Below are 20,062 nucleotides of genomic sequence, written 5' to 3'. Positions count from 1 at the left end.
CATGGCACTTTGAACTGCCCAAAAGAAGACATATTTGCCCCTCCTTACTAATTAACAGGGGCTAACTGGGACGAGGTCAGAGAGCCAAAAGTAGAGGGTTCTGGGTTCCATCCTGATTTGACATACTTTTCTTAAAATATATAAAAATCATCTTCGCATCCATTGAAAAATATAATGACCTAAATCTGAGGAAAAAAATGATCTATGAGGAAACAAGTTGGTATGAGGGCCCAGAATTACCCAGTCTGATCCATACTAAACTTATGCTTCAGAACAAACACCAAGCTAGTTGACAGACATTTTAATTTACAAATCGATGATTTTAGTCAAAAACACCAAGTGAAGTATAGGCTACTTCACGAGTTCTGAGAAGTATTTATTCCGCTTCCATTTAATCAAATATAAAATGTTTATTTAGTCTTTGTATGTATTGCAGATGTGAAACGGAGTAAAACCTCATTACAAAGTTTTTACATACAGTATGGTGGCCATTCAGGACATAGATATATTCTTGAAATAGTTTTCAGTGTGTACAACGAGTCTGCCCCTGCTAATAAATACATTTGTAGAAATTTGGCAAACAGTATAAGACTATGGGTGGGAAACAAAAGAAGCGAGATATTTTCTATTCAAATAGCAGAAATAAAATCTTCTGCAGTGTATAAAAAGTGATAGTTTTCCAAAGATGGATTCAAGTTTCAAGAACATATAATGCATTTTTCAAGCTAATTACCAATTTGTCAGCTGTGAGACAAGCCAAAAAAGTGTCTGGTTCTTCAGATGATGCAAAAAGCAACGATTCAGTTAACACATCAATAGCAAATGCCTTAACAGCTGGCATTCAAAGAAAAGAAGATGGAAGTATCACTGCCCTGGCAAAATTCATTTATGTCTTATTGTAAAACCACACAGAAAATAAAAAGTCTCAAAATATCAAAGTATTATACTGACAAGTCATTAAGCCCATTTTCTTAATTGAGAGGGTGGGTATGGTGAGCCCTATACCATAGTCCTTCATCAAAAGTGTCTTTTTTAATCTCCTAACCAGGTAGGCTTTCTCCCACTGCTAAAAATCCTACAAATAAGTGAATTATTGAAATAAAGTTCTTCTGGGGAGATGACCTAGATTGTGTGGAATAGCCTTTAATTCCATTTTCTCAATCAAGATAATGCTTATAATATAATAAAGTAAATTATAGGTGGGCTAGATCCAAAAAGATTCATGACCCCTATTTTTGAATAACAAATTTAAACATACATTATGCAAGAGCTAAATCTGCCTATTGCAGGTCTTTCTTTAGGCCTGAAATGTTATATAAACTATTAATTAGACATTTATTAACAAAACAAGACCATAATCAACTCTCGATATCATCGGATACTCAAGATTTTAACTAGATTAGAACAGTTTGCCATTTAAAAATTTAATTTAAAAATGGGAAAGCGAGGCTACATGTAAGTCTCAAATATACCAGTGCCCTGGTTACCACTATGCACACATCTTGTCAAAACTGCAGTGATAACTTGGCTCAGAATGAAGTAATTTGAATGAAATTTTCAATATTTTCATTTTACATTATCTATTTTTGAGCTATTATAGCAAGAATGGTCAGCTCTTTATCTAAATCTTACATAATGTATCTTTAATAGTCAACACCTTTCACAACTATACCTTAAGGTTACGTTGATTTTCTAATTATTATATGATAATATGGAAAAGTATAGCAAAACTAGACCAATATATTGTCATTTGTAAACCATGATAAAAACACGTTTACACGCCTACCCGATCTATTATATACAGCTTCTCTAGATGGAAATAGTCCACTTACTATAAATTATATCTTGTCTAAATTCACTGGTAATACTGTAAATCCATACTGAAGCCTGGGTCTTATGTCGAGAAGCTCACTTCAATCCCATATATATGTAGCCGATAATTCCCAATAAATCCCACCCATTCTAAATATGTTTACAAATCGTCAGAACACAGACAACGAACGTAAGGCTAGTTCATATTTCCAATACAGCCTGACACAATTCGACGAGATTAGACCTCAAGATATCCAAACAAATACGAGATAATCCTTTACGAATACACAAGTCACTGGATAGTAAGAAACCAATAACCCACGTTATTTTCCATTTCAGCCATATTAACGACTTTTAAACTCTCTTTACACGTGCATATTCAGATCAGTAACCTGAGCGCCGGCATGTCAAAATCTACAATCACAATGACAGTCCAAGTCTCTGATAAGCTGATCCCACGAAGGGTTTTAATACACTAGCTAGCTCTGTTATCTCCTGTGTTTGTGATTTAGGGATAGCAGCCATTAGACGTACCTGATCGTTTTTCGCTCCTATAGCAAACCGTTCTATTCTAATACCCAGTCTCCAGCCAGGTGCTTCACTTCGCAAGCCTTCTTCAACTGACATCTAACGCTATAAAAATCGCCACATGCTCTCCCTGAACGTTCCCCGTATAACGCGGTCAAGTCAAGAAAAGAGATTGAGAGGCGTGCAAGCTTCAAAGCGATGTTACTGTTTAATACGAATGACTTAAATAGCCCCGTTTTCTCGGTGTGGCTTTTATATTGGTGAGCCGTTGTAAGCAGGCGAGATACGTGTACCTTTCAAATTACTTACACCGCTCTGACTTTATTTACTGTGCTTATATCTGCCATCACAGTCATTCATTCATTGTATAGAACAGTCTTTTGTTACAATTGGCAATATAGCCTGCGTACAATGAAAGAGTATCTAGACCAGACTGCCAGATATAGATCTATTATTTGATTTAGTAGTCTCTCAGACTTCTCTCTAAAGGCGAAAAGAGTGTACAAAAAAAGAAGTTGCCTGCTCAAATTTAAGAGAAAGGATGAAAAGACATCCTCAATATTTCTTAACAATGGAAAGACCACAATAAAGTCATTAAACTGGGAAAATATATATAGTTCACTTGTATTTTGGTAAAATTTATCCCTTTCAATAGATTTAAGAATTTAAAAAAATGTGGAAAAATAGAAATTTCTCAATTAGTCTACACATATTTAATTCGATTTTGATGAACAATATGTAAAGATGCTAATCTGTGTCAATTGTATGTAAATAAGATAATTGGAAAATGGTTATGAAATTATCGATCATTACATAAAACGGTGACAGGCAACTTACACATCCATTTTTATAAAAGTAAGATAGGAACAAAAATTCAATTTGGGTGAATCCAATGTCAGTAGTACAGACGCTCGTGAAACGATCGATCCAAGAAGTCTTGACGCTTCTGTCAACTTAAAAATTGTCACCAAAGCTTGCTAAGCGACACCCGGGGGAGCGCGCGCTAAGGAAGAACATCTCCCAAATCGATTTGACAAACAATTTACTGAAAACATCAAATGTAAACGATAGACGGTAAGCAGAATGGAAAGGACAGATTCACTTTGTGTATTGATAACTAGTTTAAATTGTCTTTTTAAAAAAATTCTGTCCCATGCAGACAAAAGGATATTGTGTGTCTAATGTAATCATTATGAAAGACGCGATGACATGGAAATGCCATAATTTCATGAAAGTAGGTCCCCTATATAAACTGCATTCGTATAATTACGATTGAATTAGGGAGAAGGTAATGTTTACAGTGACACGAATAGGAGCCAAGCTACCGGTTAGACCAAAGTATGTCGGCAACTCAACAATGCCATTTCAGAAGCAGTTACGTTAGGTTTATTGTTTGAAAAAAATCCAGGAAAGGACATTGCACGCATGAGTATACCAAAATATGTCGGCAACTCAACAATGCAATGCTGACTGGATTTACATCTGCCGTATTTTAAAATTGGCCCGAGCAAAGGCTTTGCAGACTAGTATAATATTCATGATTTAAAGTTTACCCGGGCAAGGTATTACTCCTATTATACTGATATATTTTACTATAAGTCTGCTTGTGCAATGACCCTTTTTATCATATTTTATAGTTCGCCCCGGTAATGTCATTGCAAATTAGCAATGTTTATGATATTTTTACTATTTATATTAAAGTAATAGATTGTTATTTGGTCCCTGGCCAGCGTACACCAAGTCAATACCCAAGGGTTAGGCGGTGGTAGGACTGGCGAAATACGCATATATCTATCCAGGATGAAGTTTTTAAAAATTAAAATTATTGCAAATGTTGTTAACACGCTTTAGTTAGCGTTCATTCTTAATAGCACTTAAGATTAAGAATTTAAAACATCAATTGAAGAGTTTTGTTTATAGAATTCTACTTTACCTATACTGATTGCATGTCTAAAACATCTATACACGTATCAAGTTTCCATAATAGAAAATACACATATTACAGTAAATAAACCCATATAGAAAATAAATTGATATCCGGGGTACGTACATTTCAAAACATTCAATTCCATTGAGGGCAAGATAGCCTGCTGTATATTGACAAAAGTGAAAAGGTTTTATGGTGAATAATGTATCAAATAATGCTATAAAGAGTCGGATAATATCTTTATTGTACAGTGATTATTGTAGAAAAGTAGAATTTCCTGCGATTTGATCATCTGTTTTATGTGATTTCTGGCGATGTCGTGAAACTTCAGATCGTGACGGAAACATCTCTTAGGTAACACGAACCCGACTTCCAATTAAACGTTTGAGACAGGGTTAGAAATATGTAGGACCTACGTCAAAGGGGAGAGATGAAATAAAAGTTAATAGTAAATGAGAGTGATTAACGCCTTTAAATCGTTATAAATCCGTCTTTTCAAGTGCTACTTGTTCATAAAGAGTTAATAAATAGGTAGCGTGTCATACAAATAGAAAGTACATAATAACTATTTAGTAGGCTTCACTACAAAAATCAAACGAGTTCTACGGGGGTTTTGATGTGGTTTTACATAAGAATAAATGTAGTATTTATTGTTTCTTTGGGGTATCGCCGTTTGATATATTTCATTTGGTTAAATATCAATTGCTATGGAATATCAAGAACGTGTTTGAAGTCTGGGATACAAATACATTTGGGTTTCGAAGATCATTGCCTACTGGAAACAATGGCTTTCCAATGGGTCAATTAATTCGTAATTCGTATCACTGGCTCAGTAAAGAGTCATTTAGATAGTATTTACTATATGAAAACTTCAAATGGACATAACTTACATCAGGACTGCAGACAGATTGATCTGAATAATGTTTTTGAAATCAATATATTTACTGTAAGCAATAATTGCAAGTGCTGGCGATCAAGCATTGCCTACCAAATTGTCTTCAGATCTGAATATTTAGAAGTACATGTGGCGATCGAGTCATTGCCCTGGCAAACAGTCCCATAATCTTGCAAAAGGAATATACGTCGCTTTAATCTCTAGACATCCTCTGTTTATAATTCGCATTACAATCTTATTAAGTGCATTATGCTAATCTCTTAAGACATGAAAGACGCGTAGACACTAGACAAACATTCCACGTAAAGTGTTTTAATAGCTTCTATACACTGTAATTGTCAATTGACTTAAAGGTCATTTAAAACAACATAAGAGATTTTAAATAGTATACCCTTATATTTAAGTTCATCCTATTACATGTGATTCACATTGTTTTCTTTTGGGTCTTCAAAGATATCAGATGACATGATCATAGTCAGAAGGACATGTTCACCATGTTAGCTTCAAGTACAGATACCGGTATGCAAATTTATGATTTAGCACATGAATTCATATTAACCACCGTGTCATTCGTGTATGTACTACAAAACTTAATATTTAATAATAAATATATGATAGCCCGGGGTCTAGGAATTATTTTGGGTATAACTGAATAAAAAGGTGACCGTCTGCGACCCTATTCTTTAAAGCCCCCAGAGCACCTGACCCACGCCACATATTATGATGAAAAAAGAAATTCGGGACGTGCTCTTTAATGTGAACAGTGCAATATTTATTTAGGCCTCAAAATTGGGGGTTGAAGAGGAGAGGGGGTATGGAGGGGTCCTTCCTTTATAGAAATTAAATGTTCGAAAAAAATGTAAATTAGGTTGCATATAATTTTATTGCCCGATGCCTATAGCTTGAGAATAGTTTTGATTAGTTTTTTCTTGGAAGGCAGAGTGTGTAATTTGAAAAATATCTTTTAAAGTGACTATCAACTCACTCAAATTGGCAAAACATCTTACCATAGCCGCAAACCTAGGTGCAACACCTTCAGATGTGAAATATAGCAAAGAGTCTTAACTAATTTATTTTCCAAAGAATTATTTTCAGATCATGAATGGCAAAACAGCCAAATCTTGGACGCAAAATTTGTTTCCTAATTATTTATTTTATTTGAACCCAAGCCATTGACCCATTCATATCTTTCTATATATTACGCTCCTCACACACTTTAAAACAAATTGTTTCCTAATTATTTATTTATTTTTTTAACTTTGGCGATTGACCCTCTCCCGACACACACACCGGTCTCCTGGTTTGTGTTTGACTTGGCTGGTTTCCCTCTTCATATAACTCGGGTGAACAAATTATTAATTACGTATCTATTTGATTCCTGTTTTCTATATGGGACCTATTTTATTACAGTTAAAATTGAATTTTAGTACTTAAGGTACCGAACTAAATCCAGTTCCTGGTTAAATCGCACCTGTCCACTGTTCTTAATCGACTGGGTTTCCCGATCGAATAATAAAAATGTAGCCCAGATCCCTCTTGGGTTGATATGATGATGAAATGGTACTGAACGCATAAAGACTTGCGCTTCAACACAACAGATATCATCAGCGGTATTCAGTTTCCCCCTATTTTGTTCTATTTATATCAAAACGGTGTAGTTTTCATCTAATTGTCAACTGACATTATTCATTGAACATGAGGTGAATAGCGGTTGACCCCGGGGTCAAACAACACGATACTTATCTAATCCCTCCACCGGGCCTTGTATGACCTCTCTACCTTGGTCAAACAGTAACAGGATGAAATCATAACAATAGGAGACCGTACATTAAGGTACCCCAACCCGTTTACATTGAGCAATAAATCAACTTTACAAACGCGCATCTACATATTTATTCACAATTTACATAAATGTCTATTCTGTAACAGTAACAAGTTTTAACTTAACCCACCTGACAAATTTTAGTATCATACAAATGTCTGTGGTAGTAATATGTATTATGGGAAAACATACTGTTCTAAATTTACAAATATTTTTCACAATTTCTAGATTACGCCGGACGTCTAAGGAACTTGTCCCTGCTAGCCCAACTTGTCAAGCACTGAGTGAATACTTAACATATATTATTTAAAACACAGCGTTCGATACGATGAACAAGGGTTGGACCAGTGAACTGCAGTTATTTACTAATTTGAAAAGAGCGCTCTGATTGACGTCATCAGCGAGCTTCGGATGTTATCAACGCAGTCAAGGAGTCACCCGTATGTCGTAATATCAGTACATCGTGAAGTACAAAGTGGACAGAAAGAGAGTAAACGGTGTATAAAATGTAATAAGATAGAGGTCTTTTATCCAATGTCTCAAAGGAGATTATCTATTATTTTTTTTATATTCTAAAGAAAGGTAGATAATGGCAACAACTACTCAGATCAACTTTTAGAAAAACTGTAATGCCCTCGTGAACTCGGAATTTGTACTTAAACTCTTGTTGTAAAATAATAGCAAATCATAACACTGAAATGTACTCTTCTTTTAACACCCAAAGACTACCAGTTAAAGATATCCGAAGACTGGTAAAACTTTCCAATAGGTTGTCGTAATCAAAATAGACTTCAGACAAATGGTGTAAAGCTGTTCTCCTAACATACTTAAACCACAAATCCACGCCAATCTATGTCTTAAAAAAAATTATTCGTGCATAGAGTTGCCAAGAAACACACAAAGAACAAAATGGAGAATTTTCATAAGATTTCTGACACTTGTATAGACTTATAAGTGTATTGAAGATCAGTTTTGTCCTACAAACCCGAAAAGGAACACAAGATCAAGTACTAAGGGCTTATGTATACCAGAAAAGGACCCCGGATTGTACTAAATCTTGTTGTAGACCCACAAAACTTGTCTATGAAGATAAGAGATTTTGTCCTAAACGGAAGAATAATAACATACGATTTTAACCGGAAAACAAAAATAATAATTAAGTTGCAAAGTGTCCCCGGAAGAGGTTCATTAAATGGAACGATAACATCTAAATGATCACAATCTGATATAAACAAAATCAAGTAATCACCAAAAGTTACTAATGTATTCCTCCTCATAAAGGAGTTTCTTGTTTCGCTAAATCGATCTCTTAATAGGTTGCATCTGGGAATCTGAATACACTTATTGCCCAACATTAATTTAATTCGGCAAAGAAATCCTTATAATATATTGTGGTCCTTAAGTAACAATACTGATCTTTATATATCTGAAACAGTCATAAATTACCATAATAAAGGAAAGAGTTGCGAATAATTATAAATTTACCTTTTATTAAAACAATAAAGTGAGTTTATTAAAGTTAATAAACCCACGGGTATCTACCATATTTCGTAACATCAAGATAATGACGTCATATGTGTTATTCAATCGACTTACAAGAAGAGATAATTCTATTAGACTTCCCGTGGAGTTTCGCACAATAATCAACCTAACTACTGACACTTAACATTTACCACTATAAACCCCCTACCAATTTCTTAAATAACATTATCAGTTTATTATCATCATTCGTTTCACGCCTTTTATCACCAATAACGCTAATTCAAGTGTTCAAGTACAATGATAGATATAGATCGTGGATTCTATCGATGCAATGTAGCAGTAAGTTTTGGGGAAGTGATTCGGTACAAAATAAACAAAGCGTTGCAACTTCAAGGAGCTTAGCATCCTACTCACGGTACGTAATGATGTACCATACTAAAGCCTCCTTTTATAACAGGAATCAAGTGTATACCATATAGTTAAGATAAACAGCTAGGCTTTTGGATATATGATGTCGACTTACTTACCTAATAGGTGTAAAGAAAGGTAGCTTAATTAAATATGATTATAAAGGGGTTTATATGTAATCCGTATTTTATCACGCACAAACATCTTGATTTAAACGCAAAAATTGCTATGCCATAGATTATATCAAGAAAGTTCAAAAGAAAGATCAGCCCCTTGAAAGTTTATAGACTGTGAATTAGGTAAAGGCATTAACCCATTTCAGAACTAGGAGACAGACGTGTAGGTTTTCCTGAAGAATCTACGAAAGTATTCAATGATCGCTTTGAAAGGACCTTTAACAACTACAGTGATGAAAGTTTGATGAGCTGGTAATGTCATGTTAGAATGCTTTCACGACTGTATGACACCAATATTACGCCTTAGAAGAGAATACTTGGTTTAATGTCTTTATAATAGCTGATCTACGAGAAGAAAGGTGACAGGCGACATTCCCTTAATAATCATCGTGATGTATGCAATAGTATATTAATGATTTTCGATCATCTCATATTCCTGTGCATCTTTCAAGATAAGACGACCCTGTCAAGCTGTTTCAAAACTGCAGTAACCAAAAACAAAGACGTTTTTTGTCAATAACACCTGAAGTCCTGCAAACAGTGACCGATAAACCATATCCAATGTTTAAATAAATTACATTAAAAAAATTGACAAAAGTATGGATAATTGAAATTTTGACCCCAGTACACAAAACTGATTGATTCAAGATGACTGCATACATTTCATAGAGTAAGAAGTTTTACCAAAAAGAAAACAAACACCGCTCTTATTGGTTCTTGTCAATTCTTTGTAGGATCGAAGTCTTGTATCGTAACTGTGGTATAATATATAGTAAGGCTGACCGTTCAAAAGAATGCTGAAAACATACATGTATACATTTGAAACGAGACAGGGCTAAATATCTGACCATATTGTCATTTGGGTATATACTAATGATCGGAGGCCAAATTAAAAGTAACCAATGAAATGGGACAAACATGAGGTAATTTGATTTTTATGATTACTTGGGCAATGCTGTTCTTTAAGTGGGATCCAGTGTGCACATGGCCTCTAGAGGGTTCACAACCTTGACATACCATATATTTACACTATTTGCGTACGAGGGGCGGATATTTTGTCCGGCAGATTTGGCCCGATTTTCACGAAATTCGAATTCGACCTTCATTAGGGTGTAACGGTGATATATGCAAACGGCCTTTTAAATCAGATAAAAATTGTGACCACTAGAGGGGTCACAAGATAAATATGCGATTTTTCGTACAGCCAGGGGCCATCATTCAAGAACTTACAATCCGATATGCGCAAATATCGAGAGGAACCAAGATCTTTGGGTTATAAACATGCATTTCAAGTTTCATCAAAATCAGATGAAAATTGTGACATGTAGAGTGTCCACAAGCTAAGAACCTAATTTTTCGTACAATCAGGGGTCATAATCCATGAAGTTTCGATTCGATACTTGCCAATATCGAAAGGAACCAAGATCCTTTGGAGAGTGTCCACGCGGACGGACGGATAGGGGCGACGACAATTACGTCCACATGAAAATCTGGGCGTATAAAAAAAACCGTGTTATAATAGGCTAAGTAGGGGTACACAACTGTCGTTCAATTTTGACTGTTCACGTATTTCAGAGAACACAGTGGATTATAAATTACAATAAATGTTTTTAAAAAGTGAATATAAATGTGCTTTTATTCACATTTTCGTCTACTTTAAAGTCCCAAAGAATAGAGCTACACCGCTCCTTTAATACTTATGTGCCACGACAAATTAAAACGAGATCTTTAAAATTATAGACATGGGCCTATTCTTTGTCATAGAAACCCAATAAATTTTATAACATCAAGTCATGCAATTAACAGTTTTAAAAACTACGTAATAATAAATCGATTTAATTGATAGCAGAATCTGTACAGGACTGGTGTCAAGGAAAAATTGACGTGCGTGATCGCAGATTTTTAACGCGAAATACACACATCTATGTAATATTTTCGGTTACAATAATAGGATGATCTCAATAAAGAGGTGAAACTAAATAATCCCAGAAACATCTTCAAAAAGGAATGTAAATCTGTACGACTGTTATAGTAAGAGAACACAAAATATGTGTGTATTAAATAGATCTCTTTATTAAATACACATTATGGGAGATTTTTATAGAGAGTTGGCCATTCTTGCTATAACAGTTCAAAAGTAGATGATGAAATAAGAATATATTGAAAATTCCAGTCAAATTACTTTATTCTGAACATAGTTATCATCGTTGTAATATTTGACTAGAAATGGTAGCGAAATGCGTCTTCACCTTGGCCGACCGTTTGATTGACAGGCGTTAAGTCCACCTACATATCTCGATTAACAAGTAAAGTTTTCAATGGCATACGGAAACGCTTTACAGCGGCCTCGCTAAGTACACTCTATCATTTAGCCTCGATCTAACTGACGCATTTTCATCAGGTTGCCCCATACTTGATTTAATCAATTAGCGAAATCCTATTTAAATCCGAGCTGTAGTCGAGCCATCCGTGGGTCTACAGAGTTGATTTTGGGCTTGTTGTTTAAATAAAGATCTAATTTATAATTTCTATAACATCTGAAGCCTAAATTAAGACTTGCAACAATCAGATTTAGCTCTTGCATAATGCATGTTTAAATAAGCAAACAAGTAGAGAGTGCCTTTGGAGACGGCTTAGTGTAACATTCAAGCCCTAAACATATTCTCGTACTATAAAAAAAAAAAAACTTTACAATTCCATATTTACTGGATATGAAAAACAAAATTTAACATACATTATGCAAGAGCTAAATCTGCCAATTGCAGGTCTTTCTTTAGGCCTAAAATGTTATCTAAATTATTAATTAGACACTAACTAACTTATCCAGATCATAATCAACTCTCGATGGCATCGCTAGCCTGCGATATTTACTGGATTATGATCTCATTTGCTGCTCGACTTCCATTCATAATTTAATCATGAAATGGATGACCGAGTGGATGTTTTTTATCGTACAGACTTCAGTAATGATGATCGAGGCTAGGCCAAAATATTATACGCTTAATTTCGTCGGTTCATAGTGGATCAATTTGACTGAAATTGCCTTTACATTATCTAGTTTTTAACTATTATAGTGAGAACTGACAGCACTTTATCTTATCTCCCATAATATATCTTTAACTTCAATTACCTTTACACATTCAAATGTAATATAGCCTCGATAGTCCCAATTCAAATTGCCCCTTCTTCGTCTACAACGAATGTGGGTCTGGACAATCGAGAATGATTTTAATATCTGTACGGTTCAGAAAGCTCGTTTAAAAAAACGTTCTCACTTTCCTATTAGCACATCCGATAATCTAACTAGGAGGTTGAGAGTGACATATCCTCCTGCAGTGATTTTTGACTACTAGAATATTTATATAAACAACAGGATTTCTTTTAATAGGATTAAAAACGACAGTTTGTCAAATTAATCCACCTAGTTATAAATATATAAATATTTGATAATCTCCACTCCATCATAACATTATATTATGATCTGGCAGGGCGACTACTAAAGACTACCATGGCGAAGTTGTTTTAAGTCGTCCCTACAAGAAACTCATTGTCAGTCTGTCACATAACTATCAGACAGGCTACAATGCAAAAAGACAAGCATTTGTATTTTAAAAAAATGAAACTAAATCACAATTTTCTTTTATATATCCTGTCCATGTGATCATACATGTGTTTATACATCATCAGACGTTTCTTTAAAACATCACCATACGTGTCTTCAAAACACTGTTCTTAGTATTATTAAATCAGGGGTTTCCCTCATAGTCATACGTTCTATTAGTTGAGTTACCACTACAAACGACCTGGCCACCATGCGTTTCCTTTCAGGGCTGCCATTTTGTATGTGATATCAAGGTAGTGTCAAATGACATACATTACACCTACTGTTTGGTTGATGACTTGAATTGTTGTTGGGAAGATGAAAGATACGGCTAAAAAATGTAACAACATCATATCACACTAGTTTGAAGTTGTGAAGTTTTTTGGGAAAACAGTCCAGACAATCATGCATTTGTCCATGAATATCATTATGCAAATGTATGTTCATCTTTTGAACAAAAGTGTGAAATATTGGGTGGGGCTTAAGGACTGCATGTGCCGATACTTTACTGAAACACTGAAAGTCACATGGCAAATACACGTTTACAGATTCCGTAAAGTCATACTGTTTTCGAAAAGTTCAGCGGACGACTAAGGACACCAGTACTTGACAGTTGACTGAGTCTAGGGCTATATATAATATAATAATAAATTACATTCTAATGGCTCTTTAAGTTTATTTCGTTATTGGTCAATATAGGATGACTATCTCACAATGCCATCTGCGGCAACAAGAACACGATAGAAAATCGCGATATCGTATTTTCGTGGGAATGATATATTTTTTACAAAAATACACTAATACATACAGTCTATCATCATCAATACGCTAAGTGGATATAATTTGAATGACATTTTCGCTATAGTTTCTAACACTATCGGTCTAATGAACAGCAACTTGTATGGGCTTGTTATATGAAAGCCTGGTTGAATGTCGGTATTATAAATTGCTTGTAAATGAAGCATAACTGAATCGATATGTTCACTATGGGATAGCAGTGATTAAAAAGAAAACGTCGATTATTTAAAGCCAATATAGACCGCAGTACCAACGGATCAAAGTCATTATCATCCTTTTTGGTACTATCTCAAAATCCAGTCCAGATTAACCAGTAGTAAACCAATCATTACGTGAGCATTTCAAGTCATGTCTGGACAACAAAAATCCTCTTCCGACAGAAAGATAGATGGCGCAATAAATTAAAGCCATGTCACAGATACATAGCAGAGGAAGTGAAGCGTAAACCAATCAATACTCTTCTATTATAGTCTCGGATGTTAAGTATGCTTTCTCCATTAACGGTGCATCATCTATTGTTGCTTTTTGTTACTAATAACACCAAGATTCACCAATCAGTCATTTCAATTACACCCATGAATTACGAGACTTTTATTCCCCAAATGACAAATTTTCAGCTCAGATAAATCAAAATAATACAGACAGTTCTAGTATTACTTTAATCTTTGATCAAACATTAGTGCGGAATGATCTGTTATAAATATTAATTTAGATGAACGTTATAGTTAAAGTTGGTTTAGTTGGTTGGAACGCGATTTATTATTAAGAAGCATTTTACTGGGCAGAGACAGCTAACGATCATTCCATAAAACAAAGTTGTTCTGGTTGTGTTAAAAATTATTGTACTAACCGACTGGAAACCTGGTATACATCGCCTTCTGATAAGCTATAAAAAAATTACTGCAAGAGTGATATACAACAGAAAAAAGCAGTATAAATAACTAAAATTATACCAACATTTCGTTTGGTTTATTTTTCAGTTGTTTACTCCATTTCATCTTTATGGCACCCGGTAAAGTCAGTCGGTACGAAAAACCCAGGTTCATTCGTGAACACATGGGTGTGCACGTTCAAGAAACCTTGACAGTTTGACAAAATTCTCCTCTGCACACGTGACCGAAAAAAAAATAACCTAATATTAGTCTGATATTGACGGAAATATTGTGATGACCAGACGTTAAACGCCATAACTTTAATAATGTATTCGCGGTCACCCAGAACATAGTAGGCTTTATATCAACGAGTCGTCTGAATATTGACTATTAATAATAGGATGACAATCGGAATAACTGGAACGAAAAAAACATTTGATTTTAAAGAAAAACCTAAATGTAGTATCTATTATGTAAATGTCGTCACAGCTATGAACTAACAAAGATGCGAGGCATTTAGAGAAAAAGTGCGTCGTTATATGTATATACATCAACTATTTTACTGTTTACAGTAGCTTCGATATAGAAAACACGAATTATTTGTCAATTCAAATCCACATTGGTCTTGTGATCTTACAGGGAAAAGATGGGCTTCTGATATCCAATATTCAAGACAAAATAAACATATGTGTACCATAATGCGTTTTAGCGCCATTTGGAACAAGGGACTCAAAAACGCGACTAGACATATTCCACAAGTCATGGTGACGCTATATTCTTTTCTGGAGAGCATGTGCAATAAATACCATCAGTGTAGACTGGAATAACCAAACGCTAAAGATTGTCATTAATTGAGACTTCTGGCGTATTTTGTCTAACATAACTGATTAGAAATTACAGTAAAACAGTAACGATTGAATGTAAATCAGTTTATATACATTCATATTACATTATTATATGCGACCTATTTGTGTCAATTTCTAGGTCCCAAGTTGTACGAGCAGAGCGCATGTAGCCTACGCCAGCATATTCCTATTGCCAAATCTGGTAACGAACTCAAAAGAGGTAGATGCATCTAATTTAAATAACTCCAAATATTCTAAATAACTGCTCCATAAAAAGAAAATATTGTTACGATTTTGGCTACCAGTTACACGGGTAAGTAGACGATAGATTGTAGGCCCATATTGTCATACTATTACTCTGTGTGTGTGTGCGTGTGTGTGTTCGCAGGGGGGACCGACTCAAAAAAGACTGAGGTGCACCTGAATAAATTTAAATTGATACGTTTATTCAGATTGTCTGGTTTTACACAGGCACTGGTTAGGCAGGATGGCTTTGTACTAGAAATTCTTCTTTGTGGAGCCAGCTGTCTTATCATTTGTATGGATTTTGAACAAGTGAATTATCGTGGAGCCAGTTTTAAAACATTAAGTAATTCTGCCCACAATTAACATTTACTAAAAAAAAATTTTTCGGGTTCTATATAGGCCTATTACACCGGACTTTAGACTGCTATTAACACGGTAGCTTGCTTGCAACGTCTAAAGAGTGATTTTTGGAAGCAACAACAAACCCATTTCGATTTGAACCACCACATGAAGTTTTGACATGGATTGGTTTTGACATTAAAGCTTCTTTAGGGGGTTCTTCCGTTATAGGTGTTCTTTCTATATAAAATGGGCACATACCTTCAAAGACTGTAGGTTGTCGTAAATAGGTTCATCGGTATAATGCCATGAGGGCGGAAACATTATATCTTTCTCTAAGGAATCAGCCAATTCCAACAGTTTTTCAATGCAAATATCCAATTCTTCCATAATAAAAACGTTTATATATATATCTCGATTAGAATGTTAAGCGTATATCTACATCTATCGTTTGATTGGTGTCCGCCGATTCGTCTCAATAAATATATTTTTGTGACAAGTAGAAATCATTTCATGGTGAACGTTTTATTCAAAGCGCGCAATAAATCAGAAGCTGGCTCTAGAACATCTTGTTCCGATGTACGATTGTCTACAAGACGTCTACAAGACAATATTCGAGTAACTCAAATATTTAATTTTAACTGTTCGATATATATGGCTTGTTCATGATGTAAATTCACATGACATTTGAAAATCGTACCGCTCGAAGCTATATATTTCCACAGGAGGTAGGTACACAGTCATCACACGATGACAAGCGAATGACATTTATTTTTTTGGTTTTGTTTCACCACTCTGTAATAGTCAGTTGCTCTGAGGACAGTATTTATTGAACAATAAATCGGTGGGTTGGGTTACAGACTGCACGAGCCCTTTAAAATAAACCCGAAAGTTTTCCTCAGACAATGCAGTCGGGTAACTCAGAAAATTTACGAGGGCGTCTTCCGGATAAACCTGCTACGAATTCGTTGGTTCCCACAACAAATAATAAGACATATTAACACTTTTATCGTAATGTAATCGAACTTTTTGTGGCTGAATACGTTTGTACTGAGAAACATTTGTGTTCATAATGTTTCTACTAGTTATCTATAATTATCAGTAAAGCACTTGATTACACAAAGGTTCTCTACTTCATGTCAATAAGCCATAATCATAACGATTCAACTCTTTGTTATATAAACCCTTGTGATATATATTTATTATCTATAGGCTTTTGATGTATAAAACACTAGAAACGATAAACGTATGTTTTGTGCACAGAATGTAGATCTGTACAGGCTCGCACTTTGTGAAATATATACACCAGCAACTGCTATCCATCACACGATGTCAATCATCCAGAATGCACTCGTTGCTACAGGTGATTGGGATGGGAATTGTCCAATAATAGAAGCACAATCCTTTGTATTTCTGCACTATTTTACTTTACACTGTCAGACATTGACACAACGCCCTAATAACAGAAGATGTTTTGAACGTCAGTCTGTTACTATGAGAGAAGACGATTATCCTTTCCAGACGTCGACGTAACGATCTGCGAACAATTGCAGAAGCTTTAAAAATGTGCCTAAACAAACTGGTGGTTATATCACTTTGTAGCCCAACACGAACTATTTAATACACGAATATAAGTTGACCTATAAAGTTGATTTTCTTCATCTTAACATCTAATCACATCGTCCATCTAGGCAAGATGTGAATAATATGAAATTTGCACTTCGACATTGTTTGACATTTTCACACGTCAAACTTGTTACGCAGTTATATTAAACACACTGTGTTGTGTTTTGTATGCACCACGTACAATAATGACAGGCAGTTAAAAGATGATATAAGCCAGCATTTATACATGCACTCACAAGGTCAAAAAACATATACCCGCAAGTTGGCGCAACATTTTGTTATCTTATTGATGTTAATACCAATCACACATTGAACAGAAAAACATTTGTATACATATATCAGAATAAAAGTAATCTTTATGAAAAGAGTAAACAGTCTTGAGATCGGACGAACTCTAATCTATCATATATGTTTTTATATAGTCTAAACAATTCCTTTACCAGTTAGCAAATCGCTTAAATCCCAACAGCATAACTACTAACTACTTTAAAATTTCCATAACGTTTTTTTTCTCTCCTTAATTAGAAACAACTGTTTATGATTTATTATGGTATACTTTTATATCAATATTTATTACCTACTTGATTCATTACACTTACATAACATCTACATGTTATTTATTGGGAATTAGAAAATTACATTTAGACATGTAATATACCGACTGCATATTATATTAGAGGTCATCTTTTGCCATGTTGGATTCGGTCTATGTAATACATTTCTTTCGTGTTTATTTAACATTTTAATCTGTAATCCGTTTTACAAACCCGGTAACTATTAAAGATAGGCATACACGCAGCTTTGTTCAGAGGTCCGTAACGAAAAATTGCCAAAATTTTATTGCTTTTTGGTCAAACAAAGTAAGTGCCTTATGCTAGTTTCCAACTGTCACGATTCGCGCTACGATTGAATTTTTGGTTTTAATCGTGGAGTAATCGTAGTGATCGTATCAGGTCTTATCATATATTGAGGTCAGTCGTAGCAATGTGTTGATCGTATCGAAACGTATCCGCGCGTATCTGCAAGTACTAGATCGTGGGTTCAATAGAAACTTTTGCAAAGCGGAATTTTTCCATCCGTATCACATATACGTATCGTCACGATAAGGATACGCGATACGTTGCGTCAATAGAGACTTTTGGCAAGCTGAGTTTTTCCCATCCATATCACATATCCGTATCGTCACGTGATACGTTCCGTCAATGTAGTTTTCGAGTTTTGGCAGATATTCCCGCCACGTACGTATGAGTAGCTGAGCTGAGCTTAATTCTATTACAGCATGATAGCAGTTGTCTACCAAGACCACCATCAGTACTAGTCAAGTGCATAGCCTATAATTCCCTGGAGTGAATAAAGTCGCTCGACATTCGCTGAGCTATTAAAAAATATTTACTGTCGAATCTTACAAAAAATTTCGACTTCGGCTCGACAGCAATTTTTGGCTTCACTAATGTATCATTTCAGAAAGTTTATACCCCTTTACCATAGAATCACATCATTTAGAGATTTGCAAGGTCCCACCTCCCTAAATTTATCACGTAGATCAAGCAGCATATAGACAGGAAAAATATGAAAATTCATTAATAATGATTAAATTCCAGTTTTTACCATGGTTAAAATCACAACAATACACACCATTGTGTTCTAGGATATACATAGATTCATAAACACGCTATGGCACAAAAAGATGACAATGTTATACGGACCTTATCCGTATAAAAGTTGGTCGGTACGTACTGCCGTATCACGTATGAGGAATACACACACAGCGATGACGTCACAAGCAAAATCGATACGGATACGCGATACGGACCAGGAATTTACGCTTGCCAAAAGTGTCTAATATATCCTAAGCAGCAAAAGAAACGTCAGGTTGGTATGTTACTCTGAATAGACGCATTGCCTAAAACTTGCCAAATGTTTTTATTGTATATTTGTGACCATATCTCCAACTTTACCTGAGCAGTAAGGCTCCTTCTCAAACACAGATTTGAACCCAGGAAATGTTCTCAAAAACGCAACCTTACTTCTGAGATGGTACTGTGTTCTCCATGATTTTCATGTAACTCATGCTGCACGTGCTGATCACCGGGACCAGCCCTATCAAATGCACCCCATACCTGGTTGAATCATTCACACTACAACGTCAGCAGCATGCCACGACTCACAACATTTCACCGTCTAAAAGTAGCATCACGTATAAGAAATACACACACATTGATGACGTCACACGCAAAATCGATACGCAATACTGACCAGGAATTTACGCTTGCCAAAAGTCTCTGTCAGGGACAATCCTATCGTAACGTATCGCAGGACAGTAGGAACCTAGCATTAAGTACCTTGATGGTATAAAAACACATATTAAATTTTATTGTAATTTCTAATCAATTATGTTCGGTGAAATACGAGAACAGTCCAAATTGAATGGCAGTCAATTAGCCCCTGCTTAGTTCATTCTACACGGGTGTTATACTGTTATTAATATTTTGTCGTTTGTGAATCAGCCATTTTAATTAGCCTACTTCCGCGTTGCGCATTCTGGGATATGGGGTTCTTTTTCATTACAAATGGCGCTCGAACCCATTATGCCCAATAGAGTACACTAAACCGTATACTGATGTTAAAATGTCCATTGTGTCTTAAAAATTACCATGGCAAGATAATATCGGTAATGATTGAACT

The 20,062-nt window shown here is 35.1% G+C and overlaps 1 protein-coding gene across 1 annotated transcript in view; it reads right to left on the bottom strand.

The window, feature by feature from the left end:
- LOC126822271 (kinesin-like protein KIF26B) overlaps positions 1-16,127 on the bottom strand; it is a 127,448-nt gene extending 111,321 nt beyond the window's left edge. Inside the window, exon 1 of the mRNA XM_050551049.2 lies at positions 16,013-16,127. Within this exon, the coding sequence (XP_050407006.2) occupies positions 16,013-16,075 (63 nt within the window). The 5' untranslated portion in view covers positions 16,076-16,127. The remainder of the gene's footprint in view (positions 1-16,012) is intronic.
- Between the last annotated feature and the right edge of the window lie 3,935 nt (positions 16,128-20,062).

The sequence above is a fragment of the Patella vulgata genome, chromosome 5, assembly GCF_932274485.2.
Source record: "Patella vulgata chromosome 5, xgPatVulg1.2, whole genome shotgun sequence".
Lineage (NCBI taxonomy): Eukaryota > Metazoa > Mollusca > Gastropoda > Patellidae > Patella > Patella vulgata.
This window is presented reverse-complemented; position numbering and strand designations above follow the sequence as displayed.